Consider the following 17465-nt stretch of genomic DNA (forward strand, 5'->3'; position numbering starts at 1 on the left):
GGAAACATCTAGACAACGCATAAGCTGGCACCAAGAACATGAGTGGCAATGCATGCGGTCCCACCTGTGAGTGCAGCCACTTTTGCAGCCACCTTCTCTGCGAAGCCAATCCTGGTGTTTAAACCCGTCCCGACAGCAGTGCCTCCAGCAGCGAGTTCATAGATTCTTGGCATGGCGGCTTTTATTCTTGCTATCGCATACTGGACTTGTTGAACATAACCACTGAATTCCTGACAAAGAAAAATCACAGTAAGAGCAAACTTCCTAACAGCGTTCACTTACTCTAATAGTGTTAAACAGGAACTTCAGAATATTAAATTATATGCTACTCAGTGTTAATTCATTCACATGATGAAGTAAAAGAAAGGAGGAAGGGATACAAATCCACAAGGCAGGACATTGCAATTAAAAACATGCAATTTAGTTTGTTTATAACTTAATGTTTTAACAGTCAAGAAGACAGCCCATGAAATAAACCTTTAAAAAAGAAAAGTTCCACTACATTAAACTGCGGCTCTACTGCTACCCACCCAATACCAAATATTCTTCAAAGAAAAAAGAGAATGGAAATATTTTCTATACAGCTCCAGCTTGAAGTCCTAAGAGGGAACCCAAGGGTTCCTTCACAGGGGCCCAAGAGTGAAGCAATTCAACATCCTGAGCGGCCACAGTGGGCAGGTTCATAGCTTCATTGTGCACTGTAAGTCTGCCACCAGTGTCACAATGCTTCCCACACTACAACACTTTAAAGCAATCATCAGTCTATCATGTTTTGAACATTGTGAACCATTAATAACTATGCAAAGACAAAGCCTTATGCCCTGTGTATTTTATAATGGAGCGTATCCGTATAAACCAAGATATGCAGATAAACTAAAACCTAAATATTTTCTCCGAACTAAAAATACTGAAAACCTAAATACTCTTTATTCAGGTTTGTGGTAGTTTGGATGTAATTGGCCCACACAAGCTCACAGGGAGTGGCACTACGAGGAGATGTGGTTCTAGAGTAGGTGTGGCCTTACTGGAGGAAGTCTGTCACTGTGGAGGCGGGCTTTGAGGTCTCATATATGCTCACGCCATGCTCGGTGTCTCAGACCACTTCCTGCTGCCTGCAGGATCAAGATGTAGCTCCTTCTCCACTCTCGGCTCCTGCTCCAGCCCCAGGCTTGCCTGCATGCCACTATGTCCCACCATGGTGGTAATGAACTAAACTTCTGAAACTGGAAGCCACCTGTTTTCCTTTATAAGAGTTGCCATGGTCATGGTGTCTCGTCACAGCAATAGAAACCTAACTAAGACAGCATTTCATAACTCTCTAATAAAAACATTTTCAAAGGTGGACCTAATTCATGAAACACTAACTTTTTCTTGTGCTCTTCCCATCTCTGCATCTCCCCCATCTCTAAGTGACAGACACACATCAGAGAATAGATTTTGAAAATTGTAAAAACTCAAGACAATTCCAATTAAAACAATGTACATGTTTCTCATAAATTAAAAAAAGAAAAAGAAAATTGCTGTCATAATAAATAGTGTCATGATGTCACACAAGAGACTAAGCTGTGGCTCAAATTGATTTTCAGCATAGCAATTTTCAACATAAAACATACCAAAAGAAAAGTAAAAATTAGAAACCAGGGGAAACAGACTGAAATGCACATATTGCTCCTCCTTAGAAATTACACATAGAATTAAGATCATGATATAAAGAAAATACCAAGAGGTAATTTAATCTAGTGGGTTCAATTTCATCTCTTCATTTGTCTTTAGCTAAGCCTTAGAAACGTTCCTCATTCCTTCTATAAAAATTGTGCTAAATAATATTTTATTTATTATTTGCCATAGAGCAACTGAGAATCCGTACAAGTGAGCAGCAATCAAGTTCCCACCCTCACACAATTTTTATCAAACTATTACTCGGTAACTATCAGTTGATATTTGGCAATGGATGGCTATCTCTTGATACATAAACTACAGACTCTACCTCCCAAACTGGAGTGTGAGTTGAGACTAAACCGTTGCTTGAGTTTCTTTTTGTTTCTCTACAATGGACATTATTAGATCTCCCTTCAGCTGCTGATGCAGAAACAGAAAAATAACTTCTACTCTCCCGAACAGTAATCTCTCTTCCAAAGTAGTGAAAATAATTGTCAAGGGTAAGATCAGCCTTTCTTAATTACTTAAAAAAAAAAAAATCTGCTTTAGTTAAATAACCTCTTGATTTAGGGTGAAACGGATGACGCGATCGTGACGAAGGAGCGATGAAGATGACGACGATGGCTATGCACCTGAGATGTTCTAAACACTCGCAATCAACCACTGCAGCCTCTTAGCCATGCATTCTCTTTATAACCCTGGAAACGGAGGCTCAGAGAAGCTAAATGCCCTCTCTACAGTTGTATAACTGGTCTACAGCAAAGCAAAACTTGAACCCAGCAGTCGAGCTGAGGCCAGTTCACTGCCACCATGGTCTGATCTCATGTGGGCACTATTAAAAGTTGTCAAATGGTTAATTCAGAAAATCAATCTCTGACCTTTGTTGTTATAAACTGGGCCTTTAAAGGTAATTTTGAGGGAAAACACCAACAGTTTGTATCAACCCATAAACTGAACAAATGAATCAAACTCCTGTACCTGCCCAAGAGTGAGGGGGACAGCGTCCTGCGTGTGAGTCCGCCCGATTTTGATGACCTGCGCAAACTCTTTGGATTTCGCACTGAGCGCATCATGCAGCTTCTGCAGTCCTGGTAGCAGGACCTCGTGAACTTCCACCGCAGCGGCAATGTGCATTGCTGTGGGAAAGGTGTCATTCGAGCTCTGTGGAGAAGTTTCAAAAGAAACAGAAGATGTTAACTTGGAGGTAAGGAAAGAGGACTGATGTGGGAGTGTCATATATCAATCTGTTGATTTCATTGGTTAAGTTATAATAAACCAGCTGCTTGGCCTCATGGCTTGGAACATAGATGGGAGGAGTAAACAGAATAGAATTCTGGGCGGAAGAGGAAGTGAGGTCAGACTCTGCTCTGCTTCCGGAGAAACCGGACAGCTCTGCTGGAGCAGAGACGCCATGCTCAGCTCTCCCGGGTAGATGCGATAGCTCTGCGCTCTGAGGCAGACGCATGAAGCTGAGACCCATGATGGACGTAGGCTAGAATCTTCCCAGTAAGCGCACCTTGGGGTGCTTACACACATCATTAGAAATGGGCTAGTCCAGGTGCGAGAATTAGCCTGTAAGGGCTAGAGTTCATGGGCCAAGCAGTTCTTTAAATGAATACAGTTTGTGTGTTGTTATTTCGGGCATGAGCTAGCCAAGTGGCCGGGGTGTTGGGGATGCAGCCCCGCCGCCGCTCCTATTTCAACAGAGGACCTCAAAACCAACTGGGTGACTATTCAAAACCCAGCATATACAATAGTGTTCACGAGGCAACTAATAGGTCAGTTGATGAAATGAAAAGCAACCAGGCTCCCTATAAGGAACATACTCAGGACTGACCCACATACAAGTGCACTGGGCATAATATTTACTATAACTAAGCATGCTAAGTCCACTATACAAGTGCTCCCTAATAAAGCACAGTAGACACAGGAGTTAAGAAGCATTTGAAGGTCCCTACAATGTATTCTAGAATGCAGCCATTCTTTTATAAAACATTTACTTAGTAAACTTGAAAAAATTCTGTGAGGCAGAAAGCCAAGCTGACAAGGAGATAATGTGACCTGGAAAATATTTAGAACTTGTAAAACTGACAAGCAGGTGTGCACACAGCACACAGCTGTCCTTGTACTTTTAAGGTATGCTGCGTTTTAAAAACACTCATCTACTATTCACATATTTCAATTGCTTCTTATGGCAACCATCAAAGCACTTAGAAAGCTCAGAGAACAGTCCAACGACCACTCATGCACCTGCCACCTAATCTAACCAGAAATCCAGCAATGTGCGGTCAGGCTTGGGACACCTGCTGCTTCATCCTATTACACCCTTCTGAAGCAGACTTCAGACTACAAATTAAACTTAATAAAACCACACTTAAAAGTAATACTGAGTTTTAAAAGCACCTTTAAAATGAACTATATAAAAGCTTTGTTTTGGAGGGGGTGGGTTTGAAAGGGGTTTCTCTGTGCAGCCCTGGCTATCCTGGAACTAACTCTGTAGACCAGCTGGCCTCAAACTCACAGAGATCCGCCTGACTCAGCCTTCTGAGTGCTGGGATTAAAAGCATGCACCATCACCGCCTGGCTTTTTTGGTTTTTCAAGACAAGGTTTCTCTGAGTAGCCCTGGCTGTCTTAGAGCTCGCTCTGTAAAACAGGCTGGACTCAAACAAGAGGTCTGCCTGCCTCTACCTCAGCAGTGCTGGGATTAAAGACATGCACCATCACCGCCCGGCTAGAGTTTTGCTTTTGATACTTAAGAACACATTAGTCCTAGCACCCAGGTCCCAGCTTCTTAAAAGAGCAAAAACAAAACAACAACGGTTTCCATGTGCTGGAGCAGGGAAAATATTTGATAATAGGCTTGGACATCTTACAGTGTGCTTAGATATCTTACCGTGGCAACACATAAGGGTGTGGGTTCAGAGAAAAAGACAGTAGCATGCCTTAAGGACCCAAAAGCCAAATGAACAGGGACCCCCAAACTCAGGCAATCTTAATAATTTATATAAATAACAAAATATAGGGTTATAAACAAAGGAATAGCAAGCCACTGTGAATTTAGTGCTAAACACGACTGAATAAATAAAAAATGGAAGAACAAAACCTTACAGAAAAATTCCCATTAATAAATATAAAAAGAAGGAAAACTAAAAATCATTATTAAGCCACCTAGCAGTGGGCTTAGTGGCAGAACATTGCTGAGGCCTTGGATTCCACTCCCTGCACCGCAGACAACTAGAAAAACCCTGAAACAAAACAACACACTAACACAGAAGTAAGTCCCTGAGTAAGATGCACTGACAAAGAGGAGATTATTTCCACAGTCTCAAGGTCTCTCTGATGACTTCCCAGGGAATCTAAGACATAGCCACAGATCTCCTCCACCTCTCCTCTAAGCCAACACTCTAGTGTAATGCCAGGAATGGGGGCAAACAGGGACAAAGGCAACATGGAAACAAACATGATGTAATGGTGGTGACACAGAGCAGAGCCACCTTACAACCAGTGCTAAAGCGTGACATCACCGCAGCAAGTCAGGCTGCGGCTGAGTACTCGACAGGTCGTAGTGTGAAGGGTCCCTTGCTTCTGGGACAGTCCCCCTAAGAACTCACAGCCTCTTGGCTACACACCAAGTGAAGGCAGTGCTACTCTTACAGACTACATCTCCACAACCTGTCCTCCCTTGGAGAACCCTGAACTTTACAGTGAAAACTCGGCAGAAAATTGGGGAAACCCTAAAAGAAGTCTGTTTAAGAGTACTGTGCCCAGAACAACTTCTTAGTTCCAGTAGAGCTTGGGGCTGGTATGGTCTACAGAGTGAGTTCCAGGACAGCCAGGACTGTTACACAGAGATACTAATAAATAAATAAATATTTTTGGAAAAAAAAAAAAAAACCTGTTCTAAATAAATGAAACAATAAAATGTATACATACACTAAACCTAGATGTCTTAACGATGATTGTTTTATGGAGTTTGAAACCAGCCACGACTCCTGGAAGAAGCAAACTTAAAAGTCTTCTCTAGTAAAGAACACAAGCTCAACAGACTCTCCTTGTCAAAAAAGCACATGCTGGCCTTACAAGCACATCTCCCATACACATGCCCCATACGCTTGTCCATCTGTCCTGACGGAACAGAGGACATGTACCCACCTGGCTCTTATTAACATGATCGTTGGGGTGCACAGGCTTCTTGCTGCCAAGTTCACCTCCTAACATTTCAATTGCTCTGTTGCTAATGACTTCATTTACATTCATGTTTGTCTGGGTTCCTGATCCAGTCTGCCACACCACCAGAGGAAAGTGGTCATTCAGTTTACCTTCAGCTACCTGCAGAAAAGAAAGCATTAACAGTGAGTCTTCTTAAAATAAGGAATTAAAATAAGATATTAATTAAGCTATTTAAAAGAGCCATTATGAAGGAAAGCTCTGCTTACAGAACTATTTTAAAGATGTCAGTTGTTTCATATGCTAAGTGACTTCCTAATGATTTCAAGACAGTTAAAAGCAGCCATAGCACAATCTTAAATATCTGCTGCATCACTTATTCTAATGACAGTTACTTTGAACACCAAACTTTATATATTCTGAATGATGACAACTCACTGGCTTCAGACAGAAACTGAATGAAAGCCATTAGCTTGTTCCCTTGGCTGCCTGCTGCAGTGGAGGACCACCTGTGAGGCCGCCTGCTGCAGTGGAGGACCACCAGTGAGGCCGCCTGCTGCAGTGGAGGACCACCTGTGAGGCTCTCTGCTGCAGTGAAGGACCACCTGTGAGACCACCTGCTGCAGTGGAGGACCACCTATGAGGCTGCTATGATGTCTTCAGACACACTTATTGCTGTTGCTCAGCAGGCACATCCAACAGAAGTTATTGCCACAGCCAGCACAACCAGGGCTCAGTAATGTGAGTTTACTAAGAGCAACCTCATGGTACACATGTCCAATGAGTAGCAACTGGCAAATGTGAAGCACTGTCCAGATCTGCCCCAATTTCAGTCAGATTTCTCTTTGAATTTTATAATTTGTGTGTACACAGTCTGTGTGCACAGGTATGCCACAGTGTTTGTGTGGAAGTCGGGGGACAACTCTGTGGAGTTAAGAGCTCTCCCACCTTTACATGGGTTCTGGGACTCAAACAGGTCTGGGACTTGTGTAGCAGGAATCTTTACCCACGTAGCCACCTCACTGGTCCTGTGAGACTTTCAAATTCTCAATTTATGTGATAGATTTTAAACTGTGGGCTTCGTAAAATAATGAATATTTAACTTCACTGTAAAATGACATAGAAGATCAGCATGTATTTAAGAGTTCCATTAACCTGGATAACTGGCTCCTTTTCCAGATCTATGAACATCACTGGTCATCTGTCTAGAGAACTGTGAGAACAAAGGAAAGGGGAACCCCATCACAGATCCACCATTAGTCCACCTCCTCGTCAGAGCCTGCTTCCTGCTCCCCTACAATGGCGTGTGTTTATGAAGGCCCTCAGTCACTGTGGGCTCCACCTTCACGGGATGAAAACGTTCTCTGAAAACTTTCTAAATGCTGCAGCATACTAAGCTTGTGCACCTTACTGCTGGAAACAGAGTTAAAACTCTTCCACAGCATTTACAGTCTTGCTATTACAAGAAACCTAGAAACAAAACACATAGCAGGGAGTGCGCAGGCTTTATCACATATCTTACAAAAGGAACTTGAGCATCTGTGGATTATACTACCCAAGGTGGGGTGGGGGTGGGAAGTATGGGAAAACACACATTTTCTATCAATTTCCTTTTTCTCATCAAAATTAACATTCTAAGATGTTTAAAGAATGGTCCTCTGTCAAAGCTTAGGTTCATTCTATGCCACTCTTTAAGAACTAATTTCTCGTGCGAGTAAACATCCCCCGAATGGAGAGTCAAGGCGTGTTGGCGGCGGAGGCGCCGTTCCCCTCGGCCCGCCGACCTCGAGCCTGAGGCGAACGCAGATCGGCTCACAGAGTGGTTGCTTGGGCGTCCCTGCTAGATTTGGGCCTGTGGCGCAAATGGAGTTTAGGACTTAGTCGACTCTGTCCTAATGAGAGAAGCCTCTGTCCAAGATGGAGAAGAAGCGGAGAAAGAAATGAAAGCCTCTTTTTGGGCCAAGCCATGGGTGACTATGGGACTGAGGTTTTCTTTACGTTGGACAAGTCAGTACGCTGATCAGTAAGGTTGCAGCTTTTAGCCAAAAGAGGAATTCACTTCTGATCAAGGAAGAACCTAGTGCGATTTGAATTTTTACAATTTTATGACCATATTCACTTAGGACCATGAAGCTCATCAACATCTGGCTTCTTCTGCTGGTGGTTTTGCTCTGCGGGAAGAAGCATCTTGGTGATAGGCTGGGGAAGAAAGCTTTTGAAAAGGCCCCATGCCTTAGCTGTTCCCACCTGACTTTGAAGGTGGAATTCTCCTCAACTGTGGTGGAATATGAATATATTGTGGCTTTCAACGGGTACTTCACAGCCAAAGCTAGAAACTCATTTATTTCAAGCGCTCTGAAAAGCAGTGAAGTAGACAACTGGAGAATTATACCTCGGAACAACCCATCCAGTGACTACCCTAGTGATTTTGAGGTGATTCAGATAAAAGAGAAACAGAAGGCTGGGCTGCTCACACTTGAAGATCATCCAAACATCAAGCAGGTGACCCCTCAGCGGAAAGTCTTTCGTTCCCTGAAGTTTGCTGAATCCGACCCCGTTGTGCCATGTAATGAAACCCGGTGGAGCCAGAAGTGGCAGTCATCACGACCCCTGAAAAGAGCCAGTCTCTCCCTGGGCTCTGGATTCTGGCATGCAACAGGAAGACATTCAAGTCGACGATTGCTGAGAGCCATTCCTCGACAGGTTGCACAGACATTGCAGGCAGATGTGCTGTGGCAGATGGGATACACAGGTGCTAATGTCAGGGTTGCTGTTTTTGATACTGGGCTCAGTGAGAAGCATCCACACTTCAAGAATGTGAAGGAGAGAACCAACTGGACCAATGAGCGGACCCTGGATGATGGGCTGGGTCATGGCACATTTGTTGCAGGTGTGATTGCCAGCATGAGGGAGTGCCAGGGATTTGCCCCAGATGCAGAGCTGCACATCTTCAGGGTCTTTACGAACACTCAGGTGTCTTACACATCTTGGTTTTTGGACGCCTTCAACTATGCCATCCTAAAGAAGATTGACGTTCTAAACCTTAGCATCGGCGGTCCTGACTTCATGGATCATCCCTTTGTTGATAAGGTGTGGGAATTAACAGCTAACAATGTAATCATGGTTTCTGCTATCGGCAACGATGGACCTCTTTATGGCACTCTGAATAACCCTGCTGATCAGATGGATGTGATTGGAGTGGGTGGCATTGACTTTGAAGATAACATCGCCCGCTTTTCTTCCAGGGGAATGACTACCTGGGAACTACCAGAAGGCTATGGTCGTGTGAAACCTGACATTGTCACCTATGGTGCCGGAGTGCGGGGTTCCGGTGTGAAAGGGGGCTGCCGGGCACTCTCGGGGACCAGTGTTGCTTCCCCAGTCGTTGCTGGGGCTGTCACCTTGTTAGTAAGCACAGTGCAGAATCGGGAGCTAGTGAATCCTGCCAGTGTGAAACAAGCCCTGATTGCATCAGCCCGGAGGCTTCCTGGTGTCAACATGTTTGAGCAAGGCCATGGCAAGCTGGATCTGCTGCGAGCCTATCAGATCCTCAGCAGCTACAAACCACAGGCAAGCTTGAGTCCTAGTTACATCGACCTGACTGAGTGTCCCTACATGTGGCCCTACTGCTCCCAGCCCATCTACTATGGAGGAATGCCAACAATCGTTAATGTCACCATCCTCAATGGCATGGGAGTCACAGGAAGAATTGTGGATAAGCCTGAGTGGCGGCCCTATTTACCACAGAATGGAGACAACATTGAAGTGGCCTTCTCCTATTCCTCCGTGTTATGGCCTTGGTCAGGCTACCTGGCCATCTCCATTTCTGTGACCAAGAAGGCAGCTTCCTGGGAAGGCATCGCACAGGGCCACATCATGATCACAGTGGCTTCTCCAGCAGAGATAGAATCAAAAAATGGTGCCGAGCATACTTCCACAGTGAAGCTTCCAATTAAGGTGAAGATAATTCCCACCCCTCCTCGGAGCAAGAGAGTCCTCTGGGATCAGTATCACAATCTCCGCTACCCGCCAGGCTACTTCCCCAGAGACAACTTGCGGATGAAGAATGACCCTTTAGACTGGAATGGCGACCATGTCCACACCAACTTCAGGGACATGTACCAGCATCTGCGCAGCATGGGTTACTTCGTGGAGGTGCTCGGGGCACCATTCACATGCTTTGACGCTACACAGTACGGCACTTTGCTTATGGTGGACAGTGAGGAAGAGTACTTCCCTGAGGAGATTACCAAGCTGAGGAGGGACGTGGACAACGGCCTCTCCCTTGTCATCTTCAGTGACTGGTACAACACTTCTGTTATGAGAAAAGTGAAGTTTTACGATGAGAACACAAGGCAGTGGTGGATGCCAGATACTGGAGGAGCCAACATCCCAGCTCTGAACGAGCTGCTATCTGTGTGGAACATGGGGTTCAGTGACCGTCTTTATGAAGGAGAATTTGCCCTGGCAAACCATGACATGTATTTTGCGTCGGGTTGCAGCATCGCCAAGTTTCCAGAAGATGGTGTCGTGATCACACACACTTTCAAGGACCAAGGATTGGAGATCTTAAAACAAGAGATGAAATTTGTTGAAAATGTTCCCATTTTGGGGCTTTATCAGATCCCAGCTGAGGGTGGAGGCCGGATCGTGTTGTATGGAGACTCCAATTGCTTGGATGACAGTCACAGACTGAAGGGCTGCTTTTGGCTTCTGGATGCGCTCCTTCAGTACACATCATATGGCGTGACCCCTCCCAGCCTCAGCCATTCAGGAAATCGGCAGCGCCCACCCAGTGGAGCTGGCTTGGCCCCTCCTGAAAGGATGGAAGGAAACCACCTTCATCGGTACTCCAAGGTTCTTGAGGCCCACTTGGGAGACCCGAAACCTCGACCTCTTCCAGCCTGTCCACACTTGTCGTGGGCAAAGCCACAGCCTGTGAATGAGACTGCACCCAGTAATCTTTGGAAGCATCAGAAGCTGCTCTCCATTGACCTGGACAAAGTAGTGTTACCCAACTTTCGATCGAATCGCCCTCAAGTGAGACCTTTGTCCCCTGGAGAAAGTGGTGCCTGGGACATTCCTGGAGGGATCATGCCCGGCCGCTACAACCAAGAGGTGGGTCAGACCATTCCTGTCTTTGCCTTCCTTGGAGCCATGGTGGCCTTGGCCTTCTTTGTGGTACAGATCAGCAAGGCCAAAAGCTGGCCGAAGCGGAGGCGGCCTAGGGCAAAGCGTCCGCAGCTTGCACAGCAAACCCACCCACCAAGGACCCCGTCAGTGTGATCATCACAGTGGCCTGCCACAGGAGCCAACAGGCCTTGGACCACTCTGATGGCCACACAGGGAGGGCATCAGAAGAGCATTCTGGGAGGTGCCTGTTTCTAAGGAACCCATCTCCAGCTTGTGGCTGGATTAGTGTGTTCTCTCCAGGCATCTCTGAGGTACATCCTGAAGTACCTCACTGTGCTGGGCTCTGACAGGAGGGGCTCAGTAGCTCAGCCTCCAGTGGCATCAGGCCCATGACAGTGCACCAAAGACACAGAGCCTGGGAGGGCTGTCAGGACACACTTTCTACATAAAGCTTACAACCCTGACCAAGCGAAGACATGCTTGTTACAGGCTATTTTCTATATTTATTATGGGGAGAGTCATTTTAAAGACTTGTGCTATTTGGAAGCAAAGTTGTTGTTTTTGTTTGTCAATCGAGTGCAGTTTTCTGCAGCGACATCATAAGGAATCAGATTCCATGACCTCTTTGATGAGAGGACAGACTGAACTGAAGGGAATGTGCATAGATCTGGGAAATGCAGGCCTTCGCTTTATTTTTATAAGTATCAACTGCCATCATGTTTTGTAATTTGAGGTCTTGATTTCACCATTGTTGGTGGAGGAAATTTTCAATAAATATGCATAACCTTAAAAAAAAAAAAAAAAAAGAACTAATTTCTCTTACTAATGATGTAACCAAGGTAGCTACATTGTATGCATAGCTGCTGTAAATAAAGTCTTCCTTTCCTGCATCATAAACACTGTAAGGCAACACTGTGAACTCAATGTTTCAACTCGCCTCTGAACACTTCAAGGCAGGGCTTAAGGAGATTACATTCTTGACAGGTACAACCAAATGATCAATTAGCTTAAAAGGAATCATTCATAAAATAAAAACCTAAAGTTCAAATCATCCTTATAATTTTTCCCATTTATGTATTGATATCTTATGTGCACTGGTGTTTTGCCTGCATGTATGTCTGTGTGAGGGTATTAGATCCCCTGAAACTGGAATTACAGATGGTTGTGAGCTGTCATGTGGTTGCTGGGAGTTGAACCTGGGTTCTCTGGAAGAGCAGTCAGTGCTCTTAACCACTGAGCCATCTCCCCAGAACCTTAATCTTTTCCCTTAAAACTATATAAGTCAACAAAGAGACTTAGTAAGATATAAAAATGCCCAGAGATGTAATTGCAAAATGTTTTCAGCAATGTATTAAATCTTCACCGAATAATGCTGCCACCCTAGCCTGAAATTCATTAACCCAGGACTTCAGAGACCCCGGGACTTTGATGACATTGTGTAAACACACTCAGCGCCTCCTACCTCATCTGCTGCCTTCATTATTGCACTAGCAATCTTTGGATCAAGACCGTAATCCTGGTTCACTTCAGCAGCAGCTCGTTTCAGGATGCCAAAAGCTTTAATGACTGGGATCTAAAAGAAATCATAAAAATACCTTAAATTTTCAATTTTAGATAAGCATGAAAATTTGTTATTTTATGCAGATGCAAAAATAGTATCAACACTGTGACCCTCAAAAGTTTAAAAAACAGAGGAATTACCTAAGTGTAATGAACCAACAGAACAAAATCTAGAGGCTTGTGTACAGATACATACAAACATGCACACATACCTATAACCAAAACACACATACACTCAAGAAATGTTCATATAAAGATAATGCCAATAATAACGGTGCTTCATAGATGTATACTGTAAAGGATGTGTTTATTTTACATAGTATGCATTAAGATCACTAGCATTCAATCATTTCCTCCAACAGATGCTGCGTCATCATTCTAAACAATCATAAAAGGACTGGGCATGGCTGGTGTGTGCCTGGAATCTCAACATAGGAAAGGCCAGGAGGGAAAATCATGGATTTTAGGCCAGCCTGGGCTACACAGTGAGGAAAAGAAAGAGAATTTAAGAACTGAAATAAAAACACTTACCAACTGAAATACTGACGCGCCCCTACCCGTCAAAAATAAATAAATAAATAAAACTTTAAATTGTCCACCTTGGTTGTCATCTTGATGACATCTGGAGTCACCTCAAGCCTAAGTAGCGGGCATACTGTGGAGGATTTTCTTGGTGGATGACCTGAGGTCAGAAGACCTACCCTGAAATCTGCACCACACCTTCTAGGGGCAGACCATGTAAAACAACATGGAGAAAGGAAGCTTTGCTTTTCACCTGTCTCCTCTGGCTCTCTCGTTTTCTGGCAAGTTTGTCTGCCCTGATGCTGAGATGTCCCTTCACTGGTTACTAGCACTGACTTCTCCAGCTGTCCAGCACAGACTGAAGTCTAGCGGCTCTCCGGAAACGCCCTGGGACCCAGCAGCAGACTAAGTCTGCTGAGACATCCAGAGCTGTGAACGGAAAACTATCAGATCCTTGGCCTTTCCATCGACGCTAGCTACCTGGGACTACCTGGAGCATAGCCTGAAAGGCAGTCTAATAAATCTCACGCATATACACACACACCTTCTATTCCTTCAGAGAACCCTAACACAGCCCGTCAGCTGTGTTATTTAGTGATAACAGCTAAAAAAATCCAAAGTATTTAACGCCTCAGCTGAAAGTAATAGCATTCTACAACTTTCATAGGCTCTTGGATATTAATAAATGAGAACTTACTACTATGTAGAAAACTAGTTTTCTCATAATTTTACACTTTAAATTTATAAAATATTACAAAAGAATGATTTATGTGACTATAGCCTAGTCCTAAGTCAACATCTCCACAAAGCTTCTTACCGGCATCCGTTCTGTTGCACCTCCAATCTTAAAGTTCATCGTAGATCTCACAGTCTGGGCACCGTAATACTTATCAGTTGGGACCTTCAGTTCACCGAAGGTGTCATATTCTATACGGAAGGAATTTTGGCTTGCCTAAAGACAAGGATAAGGCATTAGTTTAGCTTGGAAAAAAAAATCCAGGATCAAAGCAAACAAAATCTGATCAGTTGTGAGGAGAAAAAAACTGTAGTAAGTATCTCAAAACATAAAATTCCATCTTGCTACTCTTTTCCTCAATATTCAGTTTTCCTTAAAAATATTCTGACACCCACATTTATAAATTCAGGTATTAAGGAAAATTTATATAACTAACATATTGCTAGCACACAAAGTCTTCAAAATACAAAAAAAAAAAGTATGCCTATTACTAGTCAAGATTTGACCAATTCAGACCTCATTTAGTTTATTTTACTGGAAACTTGAAAAGTATAAGAACACTTTGAGATTTTTAAATTTACTTAAGCAAAGGTAAATTTGAAATAGGCGTAACAGTCACTATGACTGAGACAGTAGTGACAACAGAAATGGAATGGCCGGGTCCGACAGGCAGACAACCACTTCTTAACATCTGTGTCGTCACCTTCTACAAGCCAGCCTTTCAGAATCTGAGGAAAGCTAAGGAACCTGCACGTCTCCTATGACTTAGTGAAGGTAAACAGTCACACAGAGTAAGAGCAGGGACCCAAGGCTCCTGTTTGTGGAGAAGCTGGGATTCTATCAAATGTATCAACTTAAACTAATAAAAAAAAAAATTGCAACTGCTCAACAAATAATTTATACTGAAATTTTAATATAAAACTTATGCAATATTGAACAGTAAATGATAAATTTTTAATACTGAATAATCTTAGCAGAATATTACTGAAATATTAAGAGATCTCTACCTTTATTGGGGGGAGGTTTTATTAGTTGAAATATAATTAAATCATTCCCCCCAAGAAATATTTTATAAACCTATAAAATCTACAAACAATAAAAACCTTACATTTACACAATGCACTCATCACAGAGACTTCAGGGTGACACTGAGAACTTTAATACATGCATACGTAGGGCTGAGGGCATGGGTAAGTGAAAGGACACGAACCCAGATGCCCACATCCACATAAAAGCCTGGAGTGGCAGATGTGCCTATCAGATCAGCCCGGGGACAACGGATCACGGAGACTCTTGAAGCCCACTGGACCGCCAGTCTAACACAAATACAGGTTCAGTGAGATACCCTTTTTGAATTTTTGGTTGTTAACTTAGCCTTTAATGGCTGAACCAACCCTTCAGCCCAAGACACCTTTGCTTAAGAGACATGGTGGAGCACAATGGACAGTGCCTGATCTGTGCACAAGAAAGTGTGCATGCATGCATGCAGGCATACACACACATACACACACACACACACACACACACACACACACACACACAAATGCTCCTTGATTATAACTAAAGATAATCAGATTTTTTTTTTTAATCCTTAAGTAACTGCTTTAGCATACAGTCAACTGACAAGGAAAAGTTAATCGTGGTTTTCTCCTAAGACTAGAAAGAGTCACAAAAACAGAGTGAAGGCAAAGATGAGCCAGCCACCAGGGAAGCAAAAATGCTAGAGGACAGGTAAAGGTATAAGCTATGTGGCAAAATATAGATTAACAGAAATAGGTTAATTTAGATTATAAACAGTAGTTAATAATAATTTTGAGCCATAGGCTAAATATTCTGTAGTTAACAGAAGTTTTTGTGTGATTATTTGGGACCGGGTAGTCAGGACAAAAGAAAAGCTCTGCCTGTTTACAGATTCATGTTCTTTAGCCTTAAATCTCAAAAAAAAAAAAAAAAAATTTAATTCAAATTGAATTTAATTCCTTAGAGGGGAAACTTAATAGCTGAGCACTTGCCTAGCATGCAGGAAACCACAAGTCCACAAATGGAGAGAGGAAGAGATGGAGGCACAGCCTAGGATTCTGATACCCACATTTTAAAATGACAGTGCTAAAAAGTGAACTGTCTCAGCAGACACTTCAGAGCATCCTGTCTTGGCCTTTAAGAACATACCCAATGTATGTATAACAAAAGCAAACACTGCAGCATCTCAGCATGTAACAAACTCTTCCAAAAGCTACTTCCTACCCTTATCCTCAGGTGTGACAGTTAGATCTACAGTCTCCAGCAGGACAAGCCTTTGGGCCTGCCTGGGAGGATCATCTAGACTGGGGCAACTGAGATGGGAGGGACCTATCTCAGCAGGGTGCAGCACCACTGTGTGGGTGGCACCATGCTGTGCACTGGAGTGGACATTCAACACCCAGTGCTCAGCCCTGAAATCAAACTCACATAAGCAACACTACACTGTGATGCTTGTATTTGTGTGTTTAGGCGTTTACAGATTATGGTGGTTGGAATAAAATGTCCCCCATATTCTCATTCTTGGGCATTTGAATGTTTAGTCCCCAGATGATGGCCCTGTGTGGGGAAGTTCAGGAGGTGTGGCCTTGATAGAGGAAGTGTGTCATTGGGGAACTTTTAAGTTTGCTCTTTCTGCTTCCAAATTATACCCTTTCTTCTGTAAGCTGCTTTCGCCATGGTGTTTTATCACAACAGAAAAGTAACTGAGGCACAGACAGACAGACAGGCAGACTAACCACTAGAGAAAAAGAGGCCATGACTTTAAGATGGAACATGGGGGCTGGTACATGGGAGAAATTGGGAGAGAGGCAAGGGAAGTGGAAAATTATGCAGTTAAATTTTAATTTAAAAAATAAAATATAAAGTATTTTTAAAAGGGATAAAGGCAGCTGAGTGCCAGCATTCCCCCCCACCTCTCTCTGCTTGCTGACTGCATACCCAGTGTGACCAGTTACCTCAGGCGCCTGCTGCCATGCCTGCCCTATCATGCTATACTGCACCCTGAAATGTCAAACCCAGCTTCTGAAGCTGCACAGCAAGGACTCTGACCCCAAGTCATTTCTGCGGCCCCCTGCTTATCTAATCTTTGCCAACAGCCTCTAACTTCTAAGCACATATGGACTGTCTTCTTTACAAGGACCCAATAGAAAGGAGGCCAGAAATGCGTCATCCCTCCACTCCACAGGACGCACTTCAGAGCCTCCAGGGTATGTGAATTTCTCAACACCAGGTGAACAACTTTTAACAAAATCAACAGATTTGTTGGAAATAACAAGAGGTTAAAGGTCAAGAAATGTCATTGAACTATGGGGAAAAAAAAACTCTCTTGATTCTATTTTCTGGCATTACAACCCTAAGAGCAAGGGAGTGCCACATTTTTACATCTGCCACAGTATGTTCCACTTTCCTGTTCCCCTAACCAAAACAGAAAGAAAGAAAGAAAGAAAGAAAGAAAGAAAGAAAGAAAGAAAGAAAGGAAGGAAGATCCTCCCTTAAGAGATTTTTAAATGCATGAAAGCCACCAGAGCAAGCCAGGCAGTGGTGATGCACACCTGTAATCCCAGCATTTGGAAGGCAGAGGCAGGTAGATCTGTGTGTTTGAGGCCAGCCTGGTCTACAAGAGTGAGTTCCAGGACAGGCTCCAAAGCTACAGAGAAACCCTGTCTT

The 17465-nt window shown here is 43.6% G+C and overlaps 1 protein-coding gene across 1 annotated transcript; it reads left to right on the forward strand.

Moving 5' to 3' along the window:
• The first annotated feature begins 7671 nt into the window (after positions 1 to 7671).
• LOC126502089 (membrane-bound transcription factor site-1 protease-like) lies at positions 7672 to 11760 on the forward strand. Its single transcript, XM_050142881.1, has one exon. It carries the CDS (start codon positions 7955 to 7957, stop codon positions 11111 to 11113), a length of 3159 nt encoding a protein of 1052 aa, XP_049998838.1. The 5' UTR covers positions 7672 to 7954; the 3' UTR covers positions 11114 to 11760.
• The last annotated feature ends 5705 nt before the right edge of the window (positions 11761 to 17465 follow it).

This window comes from Alexandromys fortis, unplaced genomic scaffold (genome assembly GCF_014885135.2).
Source record: "Alexandromys fortis isolate MF-2015 unplaced genomic scaffold, M_Fortis_MF-2015_v1.1 scaffold_51, whole genome shotgun sequence".
Classification (NCBI taxonomy): Eukaryota; Metazoa; Chordata; class Mammalia; order Rodentia; family Cricetidae; genus Alexandromys; species Alexandromys fortis.